Raw genomic sequence first — 24,144 nt, forward strand, 5'->3', positions numbered from 1 at the left:
CTACCCCATAATCGCCTCGCTTCAAATGTGAGTTTCACGTCATATTCAGGTTTGAAAAATAAACTTTGAACTCCACTGTCCAAATTATTGATGTCAATTGAAAATAATTATGGTTCTTGTACTAATTAAAGAGGAATACCACTACTTACAATTTCCCAGCCAGACATCTGACATCCTCAAACTCACAGCCACTCTGCCTCCTAACACTCCGCCAATTTCCAATCCAGTTAGTGGCTCTACCAGCCATGTATCAAGCCCTAGCCTTAGATAGCGCAGTTTTCTATGAGGTACATTATCAAATGCCTTGCGAGTGTCTAGATGTACTACATCCACTGCATTTCACTCATCCACCCAATACAACCATAGGCGGATCGAGGAGGGGGAGGGGGGGAAGGGAGGGTGTGGGGAGGAGCAAGGGGTGCGCACTGCTCCCCTTCGGATTTTTGATGATTAGTTGTATGCTGTGATATTAGATGCTGTCCAGTGGCAGATGCAGAGTGGTGGCACTATTCAACTTTCTCATCATGTGTGAGTCAATTATGCGTATGTTTACAGGATACACAAATGGTGAGAGGTGTCGAAATAATTATTTAATAGCACATTAAGTGTGTTTCCTAATGGGCATGTCAGAACACACACACAGTAATCAAGCATTACATTATGTATCAAGAGTTACATTATGTTACGTAATCGAGTGTTACGTTACACAAATAACTAAAAAAAAATAGCACGATGTAATTTTTTAAGGCCCCATATTGCGGTAAACCATCCATGACGGTGTGATGAATCAGCTCGTTCTGATATAACCGTGGGGAGGGTGACATGGATGGTAAATATTTTAATAGGTCATTAAATGTGTGTTTCCCAATCACGCTGTTCATCTTTTAAGAGTGTTTTAAATGTGTGTTTCCCAATCACGCTGTTCATCTTTTAAGAGTGTTTTAAATGTGTTTCCCAATCATGCTGTCCATCTTTTAAGAGTGTTTTAAATGTTTCCCAATCTTCCCCCATCCAAAACCTTGATCTTTTCTACCCCCGCTAATTTCACCCCAATTCCACTTTTTAGAAATACCAACTTCTGTCCTGGAAGTCCTTGGTGTCCTTGTGTTTTATACTTCTCCCTCCCCCCCCCCCCCCCCATTCCCACGCCTCCTCCCCCCAAACCCTCTCCCTTCCACACATCTCCCTGCTCTCAAATGTTGTGTTTGTGTGCTTCCCCTTCTCTCCCCATCTTGTTTTCCGCTCCCTCTTTTCATATATTTTGTTTGTCTGGTTGATTTGTTTGTGAAGTAAATGTTAGCTCTTTCACGAGCCTCGATTCAGTATACAACAAAAAATATATATATATATATATATCAGCCCATTACCGGATTTTGTCACAGGTCGTGACCACAGTGCGGTCATTCTTGTTTTGACTAAGGAACGGCTAGGCAAGTCGGCTCACCAGTTTGCGTCTTTGGCCTATTGGTCATCGCGAATCTGCTGAACTGTTGGGCCAGGGAAGAACGCAAGGAACTGCAGAAACTTCCAAGAAAGCAGGAAGAACCGTTTCCGATGATCAGTTTTTCAAAATTTCCTGGAGGAGGACAACAAGACCACCCCTCCCCCACCCCCTACACCCTTCCCCATTTGTCACTATGATGTTGTGCACCCCCTTCCCCACCTCCCCATACCTGTCTTGAAATTCCTGGATCCACCCCTGACAACATGCTTCATGGAACTCCGATACATTTGTTAAATATGTCTTCCCTTTAGTAAATCCATGTTGAGTGCATTACTGAATTTACATTTCTATAAATGATTCCCCATCTGATCCCTAATGAACATTTCCAACATCTTCCCCAAAAGTGAAATTAAACTAACAGGTTCTGCAACTCCTCTCTGGATTCTTTCTTTAAAATGGTGTTGCATTTATTACTCTCCAATCCTCTGTTTCCTGTCCTCACTCCATCCAATGAGTTGTTAAAGATATCAGTTAACATCAAGCTTATCGGCTCCACCTTAATACCCTCGAATGCATACGACCTAGACCTAGAGCATTATAACTTCTCCAAGCTTTCATAGCTGTTTCTTAACTTCCTCCATCCCAACCTGTAACTCCTTTAAAAATCTACCTCACCTCCTCGATAGACTCTCTCAGCTATTGGTAATTCTGTTGACTGTTGTTGTGTTGACTTTGAAGCAAAGTAACTATTTAATAAGCCTTCCTCTCAATTTCATCACTAACCAATCTCCCTGTGCTATTCCTCAATGTCCCCACACCTGTTCTTGACCCATTTTACACTTTTAAAATGTCTTGCTATTATATTTAATATTATCAGTCATATCCTTCTCCAAATATATTTTGGCTTGTCTAGTTATTGTCTAAATAGCCTGGTGTTGGCATAACGGTTAGGGTGCTGGCTCGGGATCCTAGGGCTCCTGATTTTGAATCCCGGTCGATTGTTGAATTAACGCCGGTGGGGTTGACTCAGTCTGTCATCCTTCCGAGGTCGGCAAATTGAGTACCAGCTCACTGGTAATTAATTGGGGCGCTGCATCAACTGCACAAACGCGCTTCCAGAAAAATGATGCAACCAGCAGCCACAGGCTGCATACGAAACAACGACAACATTGTCTAAATAGCCATTTTCTGGCTGTTCTGACATAAGTCAAACTCCAGCCCTGTTAGCTACTGTATATCCTATTGTGGAAGTGTAAATGTTTGAAGCAAGCAACTTTTATGAGCCTCAACCCTTATTCCTAGTCTGCGGGTGTTTTTTTATGGTTTCCATGCAAAGCTTTGCGATCTCCCTGCAGTTGACAAGTTATCTCTGGCACTGCCCAGAATCGTGGCTCGAGGAGAGTAAAATTCTTAGTGGGGGCAATGGCGAAGCACATATTGCCATCAATGACTGATGAAACATTATTACAAATAGGTGAATATGTATTTCTATCAAAATCTATCAAATTGATTGAATTGAACATCAAACCAAAGGTCTATCAAATTGGAGAAAGGGGTATTGTTTTCTTTTAATAATTAAATAATAATACAACTGGAGCCATAATGTCTACCGAGGCCCTTTGAAGTGATTTGCTGGGTTATCGAGGCTTACTTGCCAAAGCGCTTGGTAAACAAATGCTCATTATGACAAATTGTTTCAGCTCGCGGTCTTAACAAACTACCATTGTTTCAATAAATTAGATGTAAATATTTGTAGGGTGTGTCCCCTCCCACTTTCGCCTACGTGACTTTCTGGGGGATGGTAGTTCCGAAGTCCATTCTCAATTTAATGTTATAACTAGGTTTTGAGAAAATTATGTATAGAACTAAAAATTGTGTGCAGTATTGAGTATTAAAATAAAACTAAACTGAATAACGGTTCGGAAATAATAAAGTATAAAATCCATGTAGGCTAGCTCTCTCTCTCTCTCTCAGTAAAATATTTTGTGGGATTGCAGTATGCTTTTGACTTATGAGGGAAAAGATGATTTGCAGATTGGAAAAGGATGTGATTGTCATAGCTACTGAGTGATTAAATAAGGACTTTCTTATTGTATATTTTCTAAATATTAAATCATAAATGTCCCTGCAATGGCATTATAAAACGTCGCTGCAACGTTTACGCATCGTTATGATTGCTTGGTGCCGAAGAGTCTGGAGCAGCACATTCTTCTCATTAAAGGATTTGTAAATGCAGATCTGCTCCCAGCAGGGAGCACCCTCATCCCAATATTTCACTTGACCAATCACATTGTATCCCCCGATCCTTGCACCCTCCCACCCAAACTTTTACCCAACCAATCCGGCTGCTCTCCTCCCCTCTCTTCACTCCTCCCCCCTCCTCTTGCTCCTCCCACTTGAAATAGTTTAAAAATCAGAATGAATGACCAAATAACCAGGATTAGCACTGGGTCTGTAGGATGTTGGTTTGCTGTACTTATGATTCTGTATGTTCATACTGTATGTTAACTGTATCCTATGCATGCTACTGTATCCTTATGATTCTGGTTGATTCTGTATGTTACTGTATACTGTGCATGTTGGTGTTTGGTATGATATTTCCTTGCGCATCCCTACTGTACCAGGATTTTCACTCTGGACTTTGATCCAGGCTTTGTTGTAAATCTTCCTTGTGTGTTTTTGTGAATTGTATCTTGCTCTTCTTGGTTTAATAAGGGTAATTGTTTTCTTGCTGTGTATTTTTGAAGACAGAAAGTGTTGTCCTCCTCGGGAATTAAATTTGTGACTCTTCTGACAAGTTGATGGACATTGAATTTCTTGGTTCATATATTACATACTACTGTAGGGAAAATATCCCCGACACTATATATAAAAGCCCTATTGTATTTATTTCTCTCCCAATTGTATTTTGGAAGGGGCAGAGGGAGGGGGAAGGTCAGGGGGGAGGGAATAGGAGCAAAGGGAGGGTAGGGAAGGATACCCGGCGCTGCCCGGCTGGTGAGCTTTTCCCGGTGGTGGTTTCTGGATGTGTTGGACATTGAAGAGCTATTGAGTTATTGGCCTCATGGTCAATAGGGCTTTTGCCTGTGGACTGGTGGCATTACTGCCTGACCCCACATCCCATCATATACTTTACAGCGGTCTTTGTTGGCCTCAAAACAGAGATCAAGGCCAACGTGTGGTAGCTTAAAACCTTGCACAGATTCAGAAGTACCTACACCCAAAATTTGGGGCTTCTAGGTGCTATGGTTCGGCTGTGGAAGTTTAATATACAAACACAAATAAACACTTGAAAATATGTATATAGATAACTAATGCGTGGTGCTGAACTTGCAGAGGGTTCTGCAGATGACCCCATTCCCAAGCATTCCATTTTTCCAGGTTATTGTGATTTTTTCCCCCTCTCCCTCCCCCCTTATTAAATTGTTTGTTGTCTGTTTGTTTGTTCCTTTTCTGTTTCATCTTCGCCTTCTCCTTTCCTCTTCTTGCTGATATTAATTTAGCTCATGTGAAGTTTGTTCACCCCCATGTGTCCTTCTCCCCCTCCCATGTGTCCATGTGTCCTTTATTTCACTCTCACTTCTTCTCTGATGTTGGCATTTCCCCCTTTCTATTTTGTTCCCTTCCATTCAGCTCCAGCTCTTCCATGAGCTTTGATCACGTATACAAAAAACCATACATCCAAATACCAAGAGTTTCTTTCATGCCAATGACCTCTGCATCGCATCCCAGGATCAATCCTCTTAAAAATGGAGCAGCCTTCACTAAAGCACTAGCCAACTTAACCAACTACTGTGCCATGAACCACTTGCAGGCTAATCCAGAGAAGACACAAATCAATGCCTTTCATTTTAAGAACAGGGATGTAAAACCAAAAGCTGAATGTCTGCTGGTATGGGAGAAGACTATCTCACAACCCCAAGCCAATATACCTTGGAGGTACCCTGAACCACACTCTCAGCTATAAAGATCATGTATTCAGGATAAAGGTGAAGGTCGTAGCCAGAAACAATATCTTGAGGAAGCTGACCAACTCCAAAAGAGGAACAGACACAGTCACAAGGGACCATACAAAGTACTGCCCTTGCCCTGTGCTATTTGGCAGTTGAATATGCTTGTCCTGTTTGTTTCCTCACATTACAATAAGATTAATACAGTCCTCAATATGGCCTGCAGAGCAATTTTTGGTTGTCTTAAACCAATGTGAGTGGACGAACTCTATTTGCTATGTGGTATTTCTCCATCACTGACCAGAATGGCAGTCTCCTCACAAATAGAAACCACCAAGCATAAATGTGACTCTCACCACCCACTCTTCCAACATGAGACAGCACCCAAGAGGTTGAAGTCCAGGAATAGCTTCCTTCATGTTGCTCAGCCCCTGGATGGTAACCCCCATAGCTGAAGGATAGATGCTGAGTCAATGCACCTGGAATCAAGACCCCACAAGCTATCACTTGACCCTGAGGAGTCCTTGCCAAAAAGGGCCATTGAGACTTGGCCAACCTGTCTGTATCTCAATCGCCCCAGGACTGGAGTTGGACGTTGTAGAGCCCCTATGCAGAAGTGGGAATATAATCAAAACGGCCCTATTGATTTTGACTAAGGATAGGCTCTTCAAACAATGGAGCATCTCCTAAATTGCTGTCTCTAACTAGATCCTTGCAGATCAGATGAACTGAAGGTTTTAAACTCCTGTGCTAGTTTTACAATAGCTAGAGAGAGTGTAGCAACACAATAAGAAGAGCAGTTGGAAAGAAGCATTTACTTCTTTGATTGCTTTAGTGAATACTAGCAGAAGTACCCTGCATTGCTGGGCGGGGGAGGGGAGGGGAGGGGGAAGAGGAGGGGAGGGGAATGGGGGGGAGGGGAGGAGAGGGGGGGAGGGGAGGAGAGGGGGGGAGGGGAGGAGGGGGGGGGGATAAGGGGGGGGGGGAAGTACCCGGCATTCCGTGTATAAACGTGAGGGAGAAGTGGGGGGAGGGGAGGGGGAGGGGAGAGGGGGGGAGGGAGAGGGGAAGGGGCAGGGGGGGAGGGGGAGGGCAGGGGAGGGCCAGTCAACAATGACGTTGCAGTTCTCATGGTCGGAGAGCAACACAACAATCGCGACATCGTCCTGAATCTTCGCAACAGCACGAAGCGGCTTTTGGAGACTCACCGATCCTGTGACGCCCTCCAGTACCGGCGTTGCCGGGTGGGGGAAGGGAGACCCATACATTCCCAACCCGTACATTCGCCCTCTCGACTCAAGCTCACTCGGACAAAAGCCTCGCACAAATTACACCGTGAAGGCCCAATGGCCATGTCTATGCCACAAATCAAGTACGTGAGCGAGTCGGGCGCACTGAATTGAAAATATATAGAACGCTCATACTCCGTGAAAAGTGAAGCCAACTGGCGGCGGGGATGGAATAACTCACATTATTTCAACCTGAGAGGTGTTTCACCTCGCTCCGGTGGATTTACCTGCCGATGCGCTTATTACTTGGATTTGTCCCAATGGAGCAAGGTGATTAAGAGGTCAAAGGATACCAGAGTCAACGACTCTGAAGTTCAGCTACATCTTAGCTCAGCCACAGCTAAATACAACACAAACGATACATGAATAGGCTAACAACGGCACGTTAACATTTTTTTTTTTAAACTTTACTTTAAACACTTATCGCAGACTCAATTGATTGTGCTTATTCGGAACATCACGTGATCGCTCTGAGCGAATCAGCGCGCTGCTCTGCCACTGGTCAGAATCCGTGTATAATATTCCTTGTTGAAAAAAAATCTATGTGAAACATGCTACTATCTATGCTAAATCATGCTAATTGCTAATCATGCTAAAATAAAATCTATGCTACTTGCTGGCGGCAAGGAACATCACGTGATCGCGTCACAAACATCATTCGTGATCACGTCATCACGTGATTGTGATCGTCATCAATGAGCGCGAATGAGCGAATCAGCGCGCTGCTCTGCCACCGATTCAGATTCGCTTAAAAAAAATATGGATCTAAAGATGAAAGAAAAAAAAACCTATGTGGTGTGAATGGCAATGTTCCTCGCTGAAATGTGAAAAAAACGCAATCGCTTTTCGCTCTGAAATATGTGCGAATGCGTAACTGAGTTAATGGCGGCAAGGAACATAACCGTGATCGCTCTGAGCGAATCAGCGCGCTGCTCTGCCACCGGTCAGATTCGGTGCATAATATTCCTCTCTGAAATGCGCTGAGGTAAAAATATGGTAAAAAAAATATTATGAAATAAATTTTTAGGTCGGCCATGTTCTTCCCAGGCTCAATGGCCATGTCTGTGCCAAATATCAAGTACGTGAGCCTCTCCGTTTAGGAGTCTATCGGTAACATTACACACACACACACACACACACACACACACACACACACACACACACACACACACACACACACACACTGTGTTTTATATATATAGATTCAATGCAGTCTAATGCTAAAGGACCCTTGTTAGTTATTGCAATCAATCTTTGTATTTTGCTCAGGATGTGACAATGCATTAGTCATAATTGTTAAGACCAGCAACTTTGTGTCTCTTACCTTCCATGGCATTTGTGGCAAGGCTTACAAGGCTGAGTGCTCGGCTTTGTAAGCCTGGTCCATCCAACCCACTTTCCCTGTTTTCTTCTCCAAACACATCCAAATCTCTCACGGTCGTCTCCTGCTCATAATAATACAAGCAAGGAATGACTTTTAGACATAAGCCAAGCGTTTAACACAAGTGTGAGGAGGAGTGAATCTAATGAGTGCAACTGCACCTCCCCAGATCCAGCTGATGCTTTGCTGTGACGTTTCTTTGCTTTTCCATCTTGTTTATCTGCATTGCTCGCCATTGGTTCCTTTCCACCTGAAGAGCTTACATCCATTGATCCCCGTGAAGAAATGTCTGCATTCATAACTGCCTGCATGAAAATCAACAGTCTAGGTCCGTGCGGCCTTTTGGATGGACAAGACTTATTACTTCTTGAACTTCATGTGACAGGGAAGTATAAATGAACACTAATGATATTTAACAATGTAAACGTGATTCGAAATTAGACAAGTTTTAATTTCAATTTGAAGGAGATCAAAATAATTTGATGTAGAGGAGATCGACATTTTAAGATATATGTTAATATAAGAACCCAATTGTCTACCAACATCTATGAGCTGTCTACCACGGGGTTGGGGGAGAGGAGGGGGATGCCCCCCAAAATATGTATTTTTTTGTTTGTTTGTTTAAAGTCTTATGATTATGTTGGTATGATTCTACATGCTGCCCTGTCTTCTAGCAACCATTGGCATTGGTTTAAAATACCTTTAGTCAGTGCAGTATACTGTTTATTCTACCAGGTGAGCGCCAAGGGCATTGCCTCGATGTTTATTATAACTTTTCTAGTGGTAGGTCTACCACCAGAAAAGCTGAGCAAGCATGATTCACAGCAACATCAATAAAGCATTAGTGCTGGACTTGCTGTCTTGGCCTTCCGTGCTGCTATAGGGTGCCATATCTATATCAGTGTGTGTGCAAATTACTGAGCAGGCTTCTATCTCAGAGAGTAAATCTACAAGAATGCTTCAAATTTGATCTGCACTTTTGATTATACTCATAACAGAACCTGCATGTATATCTCTAATAATAAAAGAGTGTGTGTGTCAGTCAGTGTCTCCTTCATAACTCCAAAACCATGACACCTGGTGGACCGAAACTTTGCATGCATACTAAGGAAACTCCAAGGGAGTGCATGAACGAAAGCTGTGTATTTGGGGAAATTTAAACACCTCTTTTGAATATAATTAAGGAAGTGCTCATAATTAGGCCACCTTTGGTCACCCCGCTCTCACTCGTAGAGGTCTTAATTCGCCCTGTCTCTTGCCTTGAAATGGGCTCCACAGGCCAAAATTTTAACACAATGTTAATATTTCAACAACACGTCTTCTATCAATGAAGGTACCGTTTTGAGAAAAAACAGGGACATTTTGATTACAACTCATACTGAAGAAATGAGGTAATGCATGCTTTCTTTGCAGCGATCCTGCTGAGGTCTAATATACACCGCCCAATGAAGGTGCGTTCTCATAATGCAAAGGAGAGTTCGCCCAAGTATTGAAGGCTTATCAACAAACTGATGGATTGTAATTCACATATTATGTGAAGTAAATAAACATTAGAGGTGACCAAAATCGGCTTGGTAGGGTGTAATGCCTGCGTACGTAATTAATTAGCCGGGAGCCCAGGGAAATTCCCAAAATATTTTTTCTTCTTCTTCTTTTAGAACTTATGTACATGTACACTTTAAAGAACTTATGCACAGTACATTTTGAAATGTACACGCACACTTTCGTACACTCAACATCACCTCTGAATTTATGTACATTTTAAAAACATGTTGAAAACTGAACAACGTACGCTTTCATTACAACGAAAATAGTCATAATTAATATTTGAAGTCTTTAATTTAAAAATTCCTTTTGTCGGCTTTTGGTATGTACAGTAATACCTCGCCAACCGCAGGGGTTACGCTCCTGTAAAACCCCTGTAACGGGTTTTATGCTTCTGTAAAAATGGCGAAATCACAAATGGCGAACAGCTTCTAACATGTAAGTCAACAAGATCCAAAAATGATTAATAAATTGAAAAAAGACATTTATATAGAAAAATAAGAACAATTGTGTAAAATAAGATCAAATAAATAACATTTACCATCAATAGGCGCCCGTGGAACTACGTAACTTCCGGTTAGTGCACCCTTCGCGACAACAGTCACATGATTGGATACGTTGAAAACAAACCACAAAAGGGCACGTGTTACAGCTTACTTCTGGTAGTCTTGCCCTCGCCTATACGAAAGCATTATTGCTTAGAGTACCTGTACAATACAGTACAGTGATTGATCTCCCAGGAGCAACCCAGACTTCCCTCAAGGAGTCAAGGCTACTAGTACCCGACTGCCAAGCCGCAATATGCCGGCGAAGCCAAAGCCTCTTGCCACTATTTTACCCATCACTATGGCATCAGTAGGTTAGGTAGTTGGTAGTAGGTAGGTGTAGTAGGTACCGTACCTGGTAAGACTTGGTAAAAGAGAAGAGCAGACAGTCCTCCCCAATACCTACATACAATAAATGTCACAAGAAGCTATTGGAAGTAACTATACGATGTGCTAGCTTAGGGCCTATTTTAAGAAATTTTAACTGGGCTTAATATACGTTTTCACAGTATGTGTGTAGTCTTCTAACTTCAGTCGCTGTCAGGACTGGTTCTCTCCGGGCACTGCGGCTTCCTCCACCAGAAGAAGTTAGCTTGCAGTAAGATCAGTGATCCGCTTGCAGTAAGATCCGATACCGGCCGACTCGTCTTTCCCTCGCGGTCCCCATGTGCTGTTTTTGTCTTTCCCTCGCGGTCCCCATGTACTGTCTTTCCCTCGCAGTCCCCATGTGCTGTTTTTGTCTTTCCCTCGCGGTCCCCATATACTGTCTTTGTCTTTCCCTCGCGGTCCCTATGTGCTGTCTATGTCTTTCCCTCGCGGTCCCCATGTGCTGTTTTTGTCTTTCCCTCACGGTCCCCATGTACTGTCTTTCCCTCGCGGTCCCCATGTACTGTCTTTGTCTTTCCCTCGCGGTTGTCAGCTCTTTCACGAGCCTCGATTCAGTATAGAAAAAAAAGAAAAAAAAAAGTGCCGACAGATCAGACGATAGCGCCGTTTCAACGGCAATGTGTGACTGTCGTTAATCAAACCGTGTCGATGGCGCTGATTGGCTGACCTAAGCTGATCGCTGATTGGTCAGCTCACAAAATTTCGCAAATTCAGACCTAAAATGACACCATTTGCATTCTGGATGAGATTAAAATTGATAAAATTTACTTCTTGATTAATTCGGTGAATTCCGTCTCAGCTTCGGATATTTCCGGCCGTGAAAAACTCCCCTACGACCGCGAGATTTCTAAAAAATAATTCTTCGTCAATTTTAGAATATTTGACGCCGTTTTCACCCTCCAAAACACGTAACAAGCTTTTTTGAAATATTTTTTCAAATGCTCGAATCGCATTGGTTCCGGTGTTTGGTGACGATTTTCGTTGAAGATAACGAGGTTGGTCTTAAAGTATTTTAATTACAAATTAGAGGTGCATAAGATTGTATATCAAACAAAGACGGGTGAAACAAACTCCGATTGAACTTTTTTCAATTTGTTATGCATACTTCCGCATCCGCAAGATGGCGGCCTCCATTGAGCGATTTGGTGCGTCAAAGCTTCGAAATTCTCAAGCCAAGGGATCCAGCAAAATCTGGCTTTTCAACATAATACGTACGCGTTAATTGACAACACAGGCTTCGCCGGCTACTAGTACCCGACTGCAAAGCCGCAATGAGCCGGCGAAGCCAAAGCCTCTTGCCACTATTTTACCCATCATTATGGCATCAGTAGGTTAGGTAGTTGGTAGTAGGTAGGTGTAGTAGGTACCGTACCTAGTTCAAAATGACACCATTTGATTCTGGATGAGATTAAAATTTATAAAATTTCCTTCTTGATTAATTCGGTGAATTCCGTCTCAACTTCGGATATTTCCGGCCGTGAAAAACTATACCCTACGGCCGCGAGATTTCTAAAAAGAATTCTTCGTCAATTTTAGAATATTTGACGCCGTTTTCAGCCTCCGAAACGGTAATAAACTTTTAAAAAATATTTTTTCAAATACTCGAATCTCATTGGTTCCGGTAATTGGTGACGATTTTCGTTGAAGATAACCAGGGCCCGTGTGGGCCCGTGGAACGAGGTTGGTCTTAAAGTATTTTAATTACAAATTAGAGGTGCATAAGATTGTGAATCAAACAAAGACGGGTGAAACAAACTCCTATTGAACTTTTTCGCAATTTTTTTATGCATACTTCCGCATCCGGAAGATGGCGGCCTCCATTGAGTGATTTGGTTTTTGAAATATTTTTTCAAATGCACGAATCTCATTGGTTCCGGTGTTTGGTGACGATTTTCGTTGAAGATAACCAGGCCCGTGCGGGCTGAGGTTGGTCTTAAAGTATTTTAATTACAAATTAGAGGTGCATAAGATTGTGAATCAAAAAAAGACGGGTTAAACAAACTGCTATCGAACTTTTTTCAATTTGTTATGCATACTTCCGCATCCGCAAAATGGCGGCCTCCATTGAGCGATTTGGTGCGTCAAAGCTTCGAAATTCTCAAGGGATCCAGCAAAATCTGGCTTTTCAACATAATAGGTACGCGTTCATTCACAACACCGGCTTCGCCGGCTACTAGTACCGACTGCAAAGCCGCAATGAGCCGGCGAAGCCAAAGCCTCTTGCCACTATTTTACCCATCACGATGGCATCAGTGGGTTAGGTAGTTGGTAGTAGGTAGGTGTAGTAGGTACCGTACCTGGTAAGACTTGGTAAAAGAGAAGAGCAGACAGTCCTCCCCAATACCTGCATACAATAAATGTCACAAGAAGCTTAAGGAAGTAACTATACGATGTGCTAGTTATGGCTTATTTTAAGAAATTTTAACTGGGCTTAACATACGTTTTCACAGTATGTGTGTAGTCTTCTAACTTCAGTCGCTGTCAGGACTGGTTCTCTCCGGGCACTGCGGCTTCCTCCACCAGAAGAAGTTAGCTTGCAGTGATTAATTCGGTGAATTCCGTCTCAACTTCGGATATTTCCGGCCGTGAAAAACTATCCGTATTTCTAAACTAAATATGTAAACCGCTTATACCATATTTCTGGCCTTGAAAAACTATCCCCGACGGCCTCGAGATTTCTAAAAAATAATTCTTCGTCAATTTTAGAATATTTGACGCCGTTTTCACCCTCCGAAACGCGTAATAAGCTTTTTAAAAATATTTTTTTAAATGCTCGAATCTCATTGGTTCTGGTGTTTGGTGACGATTTTCGTTGAAGATAACGAGGTTGGTCTTAACGTATTTTAATTACAAATTAGAGGTTCATTATATTGTGAATCAAAGAAATACGGGTGAAACAAACTCCTATTGAACTTTTTCGCAATTGTTTTACGCAAACTTCCGCATCCGGTCGATGGCGGCCTCCAGTGCGTGATTTGGTTTTAGAAATATTTTTTCAAATGCTCGACTCTCATTGGGTCCGGGGTTTGGTGACGCATTTCGTTGAAGATGACCAGGCCCGTGCGGGCCAAGGTTGGTCTTAAAGTATTTTAATAATAAATTAGAGGTGCATAAGATTGTGAATCAAACAATGACGGATGAAAGAAACTCCTGTTGAACGTTTTCAATTTGTTATGCATACTTCCGCATCCGCAAGATGGCGGCCTCCATTGCGCTTCGGAATTCTCAAGCCAAGGCATAATCAGGTTTTCGACATAATACGTACTCGTTTATTGACAACACCGGCTTCGCCGGCTATTATGATTTGATCTTGTCTTAGTGAAGACAGGTGTTGGCCTAGCCTGGCCTGTTGGCTTAGCCTAGTGTTGGCTTAGCGGTTAGGGTGCCGGCTTGGGACCCTTGGATCCTGGGTTTGAATCCCGGTCGATCGCTGAATTAACGCCAGGGGGGTTGACTCAGCCTGTCATCCTTCCGAGGTCGGCAAATTGAGTACCAGCTTGTTGGGATGAATGATCACGGTGTGTACCCCGATTTAGAATAGGTACACCGTATCCCTGCGCATCGTAAGAGGCAACCAAGGGTTGGCGTCAGGAAGGGCATCCGGCCATAAAAACATTGCCTCAAACAGGGCACCATGATTGTCATGGGGCCCGCAAGGCTAACCCCTGCTCTAGCAGGGAAAAATGGCCTTAAAAAAAACGATCATTAATTCATTCATTCTTAGTGAAGACAGGACCGTGCATTCTTCCATAATGGGTTTTGTTGTGGTGGAGCTGCCTGGCAGATGTTGCATGTGCCACCGGTGGTCCTCAATAGGAATCTTCGATGCAACAGAATGATGAAAATGAACACGGGTTATTTTCTTCTTCTTCTTCACCATGTTCTATCACCCTTCTTTTTCTTCAGAAAGCTTATTTTCTTCCTTTATACTGTTCCTTTTGTTCTGATGCGTCCTCAATAAAAGTGTTTAAAATTTAAAGTCTTAAAAAAGAGAAAACTGACCAAGTTTAAGGTGGGAGGGGTTCACTTCTTCCGTGGTGTGGTGAGGACATTGGAAGACGCAGATTGTAAGTTTGCAAAAAAATTATATATTTTTTGGCTATACGGTAGAATACCGTATTATAATTTGACACAATGTTAAATTAAGGAAAATACTGTTATCCAAAAATAGAAAGTGTTTAAAATATTATGAAAACCGAACGAGTTTAAGGTGTGTGGGGTTCACCTTTTCCCTGGGCACACAGGAGTATCGGCGTGGAGGAAGAGAAAGTGTATCTAAAATTAAAAGGTAAGCGCAGATACACAAAATCGCAGACTGCAAATACGTGGACGGTGAGGCTGGAATTTATACTGTATGCTATTGAGATGTCCAGGGATATGTTCAGTTACCAAGCAGCTTGCTGGCTCTTTCCAAGCCAGCCGTTCCTTATCAACAGTTAAGAATGGAGTGTTTGCTTGCTTGAGTGCTTAAGCCATTTGGGGAGCGCTCCACAAGAAACTTGGTAACTGAACACACCTTAGATTCATTACATGGAGATGAGGACAACCATCTAGATGGTGGTTTCAGGGGTGGGATGGAAGGCTGGAGTGAGGGGTTTGTGTGGGAGGAGGTCGAGGTTTGGGTGGAATGAGGGAAGGGAGTGGGGGTGGGAATCTAGAGGGAAGCTGGGAAGGGGAAGGGGTGGGAGGAGATACCCAGCATTGTCCGGCAACGTCGGGTGCCTTGGCTAATCTACAGACTTGGCATTTAATATGGAATATTTTTTTTGTGGGGGTGAACTTACTTTTCAAGATGACTTAGAACCAAAAGTTCATTGGAATTATGTTGAAATTATTCTAGGTTTTGTCAATGTGACCTTTAAAAGAAAGAAAAACCACATTTGACATTTCGAAGCAAATAAATTGATCCTTGAAAGTGATGGAAACTGATATCGAACTCAATTCATGGACAGTACTGTGTTAAACTTCTGTACGTTTTCCAGAAGTATTTCTAGATTTTGCACATTAGCCAATTTTTTTAAACCAAAAACAAAAGTTAAATTACGACTGGGATTACGGACAGTAAAATTACAGTTCAGTACTTCGTGTAACCCCCACCAGCATTCAGGAGAGCACGTACACGTTGAGGCATGCTGTTCATGAGATTTGCCAAGGTTTGGACAGGAATCGCTTGCCATGCAGTGACAATAGCCTGCTGCAATTCACGCACAGAGGTAAGCTGCTGGTCCAAGTTGTCGATTTGACACGTTAAATCTGCCCACAAGTTCTCTATCGGATTCATATCCGGGGACATGGCAGGCAACTCCATATGCTCTACACCATGGTCAGCAAGAAAGTGTTGGATCATGCGAGCACAATGAGGCCGTGCATTGTCATCTTCGGAGACAAAGTTTCCTTGAAAGGCTGCACGAGCAAATGGAAGCAATGTTTCTTCCAGAATGGCCCTGTACTTGAACTGGTTCAGGTTTCCATTCAGAACAACCAGGTCAGTTTTGCCACCTGCATGAAAAGCAGCCCAAACGGTGACCCCACCACCTCCAGCTTGGACTCTTGGCACTATACAATCTTCGTTGTAGGCTTCATGCACTTGTCTGCACACTCGGACGTGGCCATCTTTATGATAGACCAGAAATCTAGACTCGTCACTGAAGATCACATGATTCCAGTGTCCTGGCTACCATTGACGGTGCTCTCTGGCCCACTGCAATCAGCGCTGACAGTGTTGTCTGGTCAGGCGTGCCTTTCTCAGGGGACGCCTGGCACGATAGCCTGCTTGAAGCAGTCGTTGGTTGACTCACCTTCTGGATACAGGCACATTTGTCAGTTGCTGCCACTCAGCCCTAAGTCGATTAGATGACTTGGAACGGCCATTGCGGACTAACCGGTGCAGCTGGCGATCATCCCTCCCTGTGGTGCTGCGGCGACGTCCTGGCCTCGGTATTGGAGTAGGGACACCCATCTGAGCATTTCGTTTCAGGATCTTTGACACCTGACCTTGAGTGATGCCATACTGCCGAGCAATAGCACGCTGTTTCATGCCGGAATTTCGTAAACCCACCACTCCATGACAAACAGCATTGTTGTGTTGACGGACCATCTCCAGAGGAAGCGGCAATAACTTTTGTAGACGTGCAGCAGTTGTTTTCCACGAATACAGAACGCAACAACCCTTATATACCCGATTGTGTAGCCAATCGTCAAATGTACCTGTCCATACATTTTGTCATGCCACCTGTGATATAATCCTGTTATTGACTTCTTGCTGCGACAGACAATCAGTGACATGGTTCTTTTAATAAAGAAATCACCGAAGCGAAAAAAGAAACTCACCAGATTGATATATTGAGTTCAGAAAGTAAACCCAAGTCAAGAAAAATATATATTCCATATTAAATGCCAAGTCTGTATAATAATAAAAGTGTGTGTGTGTGTGTGTGTGTGTGTGTGTGTGTGTGTGTGTGTGTGTGTGTGTGTGTGTGTGTGTGTGTGTGTGTGTGTGTGTGTGTGTGTCCTCCATATTTCTAAAACCACGAACCTAGCGTTCCAAAACTTTGCATGCATACTAAGAGAACTCCAAGGGAGTGCATGGATGAAAACTGGGGGCTGAATTTATGAAAGGTGTTTAGCGAGTATCTTGCTAGCACATGCCTAACCCTTAAACACTGACAAAGACATCATTGTATGTGCACAGGTAATCACAAGTCTACATTTACGAAGGGAGCCATTTAGTTGTGTTCGTATAAAGAGCCAATTAGCCTGTGAAACACCGTACATATCTCCAAAATCCAATTGACATTATGCACTTGCATAGACTCACAGTGCCACAGACAATTGTTGGAGGGGATTCAGCGCATTGCTCCTCATCGTAGGTAGATCCAGGTCATATTGCACAAGATTCAGCAGCCAGCGAAACAATTCCTTTGAGAGCCTGTAACTCCGGACAAATTTGATATTGTCATACCTTTTCATTGCATCTATCGTCAAAGTTGTCTGCATGTCAGCAAACTGCCCTATTCCTTTTCCTCCTCTTGAGCTAATTCAACCACTCCTAAACGCACTCTTAAACAGTCCCTCGCCGACTTGTAAAAGTTTATTTGTTATTTAAAAACTTGTGATTAGGTTTTGATCCTGCATTACATAAACACTCTTCGGCGATTGGCGATTAACTTTGAACGGGTGATCATCACACGATTAGCAATTCTACACACATATAACTCTTAAACGCCTTTCCTAAATTTGGCCTAGGGTGTTTGGGTTAATTTAAAATGCCCCTTTTGAAGATAATTAACTCATCTCATCATGAAAAAAAAAAACGGGCTTATTCTTGGTCAGCCCACTGTCATCTTGCTGGGGTCTTAAGCCGCAATTTTGTTTTGGCCTATTCAAAAATGACTTGGCGATTTCCCACGATGACCTCTCATGGACTAATTAATGTATATAATCAAAATCTGTCTTCAGATGTGACAATCGGAGCTGGTGGACTAAATAACTGTCGAAATCTTGAGTGAAATCTGAAAATTTAAAGAAATTACCAATTCTTACAACTATGCATATATCTTATAACTATCTTATAACTAGAAATAATAAGCTTTAAACAAGACTGTGCTCCCTCCTTCTCCATATTTACATGGAGAAACAAGAAAATTTCACAAGAAAATGTGAAATTGCCAAAGCATAAACTTTAACATTTAGAATGCTTCCGAGAATTATATTGAGTGAAGAAAATATTAAGTAATGGGCCCAAAGGGTAACTTCATTTGGCAATGAAAATAATTAAGCAGGCCAACACTCCCGCAGCATGAGCTGTGGGCATTGCAACCATGGCTCGGTTCTTCATGGGGACATCCCCAGATTTATGAAGGCAAAATAAATTCGATGATTAGAATGAGTAAAGCAATGGGACAAGTGAACTACGAGTTCAAGAGAGAATTAAAAAATTATTTCAGTGGCTACAAATCATTGATTCCCCACACCACGGCAGGATGGCCGAGAGGTATGCGCACACACTTTAAGCTGTCTAACCTGGGTTCAAATCTCAACCCAGCTATAAACTGCCATCCTGGTGTTTCACAGGCAGGGTGATTCATCAATGTGTGCCATCCCTCAGATAGACGATAAACTAGTTGAGTTGCATAAACCTTGCCCTTAAGAAAGCCCCACAATAAGAAATTGAATGGGGTGAGGTCTGGCGAACAAGGGAGCCAGGGCATATGTGGTGAACCACGACCCATCCACCGGTCGGGAAAGGTCTCGTTGAGCCATTCATGGATGTGGTAACCCCAGTGAGCACATGTGATTTCTTCTTGTGGGGCTTTCTTAAGGGCAAGGTTTATGCAACTCAACCCACAAACATTCAATACCTAGAAGAGCGGATTCAAGCAGCTTTTGAAGAAATTACAGTCATAATGCAACAGAAAATGGTATTGGAGTAATGTGGAAGGACACACACACTGCTTGATAAATGGCACACCCTCTATAACTATACACAAGTGAGCACAAAATAAATTTGTAGTAGAAAAAGCAACTGCACAATGCGAGGAACTAGCCGGACGTAAAGTGTAAAAATGCATCTTAAGTCAGACCTCATGTATGTACATCTGCTTTATGACAAGGTGATAAAGGAATACAAGAATGTGTATAAATATAAATAGCTGAAAATCCATTGACGTAATTTGACTTCTCTATTTGGGGGTGGGAGGGGGGGGGGGGGGGGGGGGGTGTGTGGGGGGTTTATCTTAATTGTAAACTACAGAAAAAATTAATGTGAGTGGATTGCCCCCCCTGCCCCCCTCCCCCCCCCCCCACACTCTGCCGGTGCTGAAAATTATGTAACAGAATCTGCCTTTATACATGAGATAATGTTATGATGGAGTATTTTAATATCATGGATTTATCCCGTGGTATACTGTGCCTTTGCTTCACATCACAACAGGGCTCAGTACATGTTCTGTGCTAAGTCATGAGCAATCAGCACAACAAATGAATGTAAAAATATAGAATCAATGGCAAATGAAATATAAAATGAGTCATAGTAGACCTGTTTGGCCATGGCGATATTTTTCTGATGCTCATGAAGTTGCTGCAGCATTTCCTCATATTCCTTTTCCTGCTTCTTTGCTTCTTGGAGAGTTAAAGCATTTTGCTCATCATAAGCCATTGCTACCACCGCCAATATCAAGTTCACGAGGTAGAAAGAACCCACAAAAATGACGAGCACGAAGAATATCATGTAGGTCTTTCCTGCCGCCCTGAGGGTCTGCACACATTTGTGAGAGGAGTTATAATGCATCATAATATTCAGCAAAGGTACAGTGCATTCAGAAAGTATTCAGACCCCTTCACTTTTTTCACATTTTATGTTGCAGCCTTATGCTGAAATCGTTTAAATTCATTTTTTCCCTCATCAATCTACACCCAATACCCCATAATGACAAAGAGAAAACAGGATTTTAGAAAGTTTTGCAAATTTATTAAAAAGAAAAAACTGAAATATCACATTGACATAAGTATTCATACCCTTTGCTATGACACTTGAAATTTTGCTCAGGTGCCTCCCATTTCTCTTGATCATCTTTGACATGTTTCTACACCTTAAATGGAGTCCACCTGTGGTAAATTCAATTGATTGGACATGATTTGGAAAGGCACACACCTGTCTATATAAGGTCTCACAGCTGACAATGCATATCAGAGCAAAAACCAAGCCATGAGGTCCAAGGAACTGCCTGCAGAGCTCAGAGACAGGATTGTGTTGATGCACAGATCTGGGGAAGCCTACAAAAAAATCTCTGCTGCATCGAAGGTTCCCAAGGGCACAGTGGCCTCCATAATTCTTAAATAGAAGAAGTTTGGAACAACCAGGACTCTTCCTAGAGCTGGCCGCCCGGCCAAACTGAGCAATCGGGGGAGAAGGGCCTTGGTAAGAGAGGTGACCAAGAACCCGATGGTCACTCTGGCTGAGCTCCAGAGATCCTGTGTGGAGATGGGAGAAACTTCCAGAAGGACAACGATCACTGCAATACTCCAACGATCTGGGCTTCATGGCAGAGTGGCCAGGCGGAAGCCTCTCATCAGTGAAAGACACAGGAAAGCCCGCTTGGAGTTTGCAAAAAAGCACCTAAAGGACTCTCAGACTGTGAGAAACAAGATTCTGTGGTCTGATGAAACCAAGATTGAACTGTTTGGCATCCGTCTGCAATTCCATTTAGGCACACGAACCATCAGCAGACAGACATATGCTGATGGAATACCCCCCAAAAATATTCATGAATAGTTTACACATATCATGGCACAGTGAAAGACATTACACCAAACAAACATTACCTGGTTTCTTTCATCCCAACTGACAGACACTAAGTAAGAATTTTCATACCAAATCTAATATCACTCAATGATGAAGAATCACTTAAAAGATTCTGGGGTGCAAATCCGCATCGGGATCTTTGCCAAAATCGAATCAATTATTCTGTGTCACATGTCGAACCTGTCCACCAAGACTTGTCCGAATCCGTCCACAACTTTTTGAGATATCCAGGTCACAAACAAACAAACAAACAAGACAAATGCATGTCATGCACGATACTTGCAAAATGCACCCCCCCCCCCCCCCAGAAAAAAGGTTGCAATTGATCCAGCAAATTGTCCATTTCATCAAGACCAAAATTGACGATCTTAATCAAAGCTCGGGTCTATAGGATGAAAAGTGATGATTTTTCGATGAAAATTGATTATTTTAGAAGTTTGACCTAGAGTTGACCTTTGACCTTTTGTCCTCAAAAAGAGTTGGTTTACCAATTCAGTGAGGCACTGTGCAAATGCTGTTAGATTTTCAAGTCAATCAGATGAAAATTGATGATTTTTTTCACATGAAAATTGATTATTTTGGAAGTTTGACCTTGAGTTGACCTTTGATCTTTTGACCTCAAAAATAGTACGTTTCCCAATTCAGTGAGGCAATATGCAAATGTTCTATTTTCAAGTCAATCAGTTGAAAATTGAAGGTTTTTCAGATGAAAATGGATGATTTTGAATTTTTTCCCTTGAGTTGACCTTTGACCTTTTGACCTCAAAAATAGTTCATTTCCCAATTTAGTGACAATATGCAAATGCTGTTCAATTTTCAAGTCAATCGGATTTTAAATGGCGATTTTAGAAATTTGACCTCCAGGTGACCTTTGACCTTTGACCTCAAAATAAATAGACTTCTCAATTGGGACGACCTACACAACTTGGTGAAGTTTCGTGACGATCGGTTTAGAATTGTGACCTGTAGGCCGGTGACAAACAGACAGACAAACAGAGAATAACAAACGCAACCGACCAATATACTTGAAAAATCTTCGATTTTGCAAGTAACAAACAGACAGAGAAACAGACAGACTGACTGTCAGGGGTGAAAACAACCTCTGCCCACCTTCGGTGGCGGAGTTAATAATGCCTTCCAATGGCATACAAAAACAGTATAACTCTGCTAAAACATAAAGTCCTTGTTACAGGTGAAAATGAAGTATTATACGCAACCACTAGGTCCATTCTAAGGCTTTAAACTTGTTTGCAGTTTTCTAACTACCCTGTGTCCTACACATGCAACAGTATATTATCGACTGTAACTTTAGTCCTAATTTGTTTTCTAACAGGTGCGAAAAATAACAAACAGAAAAGAGGAATGGTGATTAACTCTTAAATTATAGTAACTAGCGTGACTCGGCGCGCTTGCGCGTCTCACCACACGTCGTATCAGAGGGATTGGCATATTTGACCATTTCGGTGTCTTTGAGGTCTTCAGGGTATTTTGGGTGTTTTGGCTCTTCATGATGTTTTGGGTCTTCAGGGCCATTTGGGTTTTCAGGGTCTTTTGGATCTGCTGGGCCTTTAAGGGCATTTTGGGGTGTTTTGGGTCTTCAGGGTCATTGGGGTCTTCTTGGTGTTTTGGATCTTCAGGGCCATTTGGGTCTTCAGGGTCTTTTGGATCCTCTGGGCCTTTAAGGGTATTTTGGGGTGTTTGGGGTCTTCAGGGGCTTTTGGGTCTTAAGGGTTTTATGGTTCCTCTGCATATTTAAAGGTCTTTGGAGTATTTTGGTTCTTTGGGGGGTATTTAAGGGTCTTTTTGGCCTTCGGGGTCTTTTGGGTATTCTGGGTATTTTTGGTCTTTGGGGTCTTTTTGGGTTGTTGGGGTCTTTTGGGTCTTCAGGGTGTTTTGGGTATTTGGGGTGTTTTGGGTCTTCGGGGTATTTTGGGTCTTCGGGGTATTTTGGATCTTCAGGGCCATTTGGGTCTTCAGAGTCTTTTGGATCCTCTGGGCCTTTAAGGGTATTTTGGGTATTTGGGGTGTATTGGGTCTTTGTGGTCTTCAGGGTGTTTTAGGTTTAATGGTCTTTTGGTTCCTCTGAGTCTTTAAGAATATTTTGGGTCTTCGGGGTGTTTTGGGTCCTCGGTGTCTTCGGGGTGTTTTGGGTCTTCAGGGTCTTTTGGGTCTTCGAAGCCATTTTGGTCTTCAGGGTATTTTGGATCCTCTTGACCTTCAAATGTATTTTGAGTCTTTGGGGTGTTTTGGGTCTTTGGGGTCTTCATGGTATTTTGGGTCTTCAGGGTCTTTGTGGTCTTCACGGCGTTTTGGGTCTTGAGGGTCTTTGGGGTCTTCCGGGTCTTTTGGGTCTTCGGGGTGTTTTGGGTCTTTGGGATATTTTGGGTCTTCAGGGGGTGTTTTGGGTCGTTGGGGGTATTTTGGGTCTTCGGGTCTTTGTGTCTTCAGGGTGTTTTGGGTCTTTGGGTTGTGTTGGATCTTCGGGATCTTCAGGGTCTTTTGGACCTTCATGGGCTTTTGGGTCTTCGGGGTATTTTCAGTCTTCAGGGTATTTAAGGGTATTTTGGGTCTTCAGGGGTATTGGTGGTCCTCAGGGTATTGGGGGACTTAAAGGGTCATCAAAAGTCTGAGGGGTCTCAGCAGTCTCAACGTAATTAAGAGTTCACGGACTGTCTTTTTGGTGCTAATTTTAATTGAAGAAGTAGAAGACGTTTTGGTCGCATATAAACATACATACATAACCATATACGTTTGCTCTATTATAATAACTAGCGTGACTCGGCACACCTCAGCACACATCGTTTCAGAGGGATAGGCATATTTGACAATTTTGGTGTCTTTTGTGTCTTCATGGTGTTTTGGGTCTTCAGGGTCTTTTGGATCTTTTGGATCTTCTGGGCCTTTAAGGGTATTTTGGGTATTTGGGTCTTTTGGCTCTTCGGGGTATTTTGGGTCTTCGGCGTCTTCAGTGGCTTTTGGGTCTTAAGGGTATTTTATTTCCTCTGGGAAAGAGTCTCTTATGAAAGAGAGTCATAAGAGTCTTTGGGGTATTTTGTTTATTCGGGGTATTTAAGGGTATTTTGGGTCAAAAGGGTCTTTTGAGGGTATTTAGGGGCTTCAGTGTGTTTTGGGTCTTTGGGGTCTTTGGGGTGTTTTGGGTCTTTGGGGTGTTTTGGGTCTTTGGGGTGTTTTGGGTCTTTGGGGTGTTTTGGGTCTTTGGGGTGTTTTGGGTCTTTGGGGTATTTTGGGGCTTTGGGTCTTTTGGGTCTTTGGGGTCTTTTGGGTCTTCGGTGTCTTTTG

General features: G+C 42.7%; 1 protein-coding gene across 1 annotated transcript in view; it reads right to left on the reverse strand.

Annotated features, from left to right (window-relative positions):
- The window catches only part of LOC137416790 (sodium channel protein type 4 subunit alpha-like), a 170,623-nt gene that overhangs the window by 63,359 nt on the left and 83,120 nt on the right, over positions 1-24,144 (reverse strand). Inside the window, exons 10-12 of the mRNA XM_078783297.1 lie at positions 19,579-19,797; positions 8,226-8,369; positions 8,008-8,128 (exon numbers count right to left, since the gene is read on the reverse strand). Of these exons, the coding sequence (XP_078639423.1) occupies positions 8,008-8,128; positions 8,226-8,369; positions 19,579-19,797 (484 nt within the window). The remainder of the gene's footprint in view (positions 1-8,007; positions 8,129-8,225; positions 8,370-19,578; positions 19,798-24,144) is intronic.

The sequence above is a fragment of the Myxine glutinosa genome, chromosome 1 (assembly GCF_964187855.1).
Source record: "Myxine glutinosa chromosome 1, kmMyxGlut1.1, whole genome shotgun sequence".
Classification (NCBI taxonomy): domain Eukaryota; kingdom Metazoa; phylum Chordata; class Myxini; order Myxiniformes; family Myxinidae; genus Myxine; species Myxine glutinosa.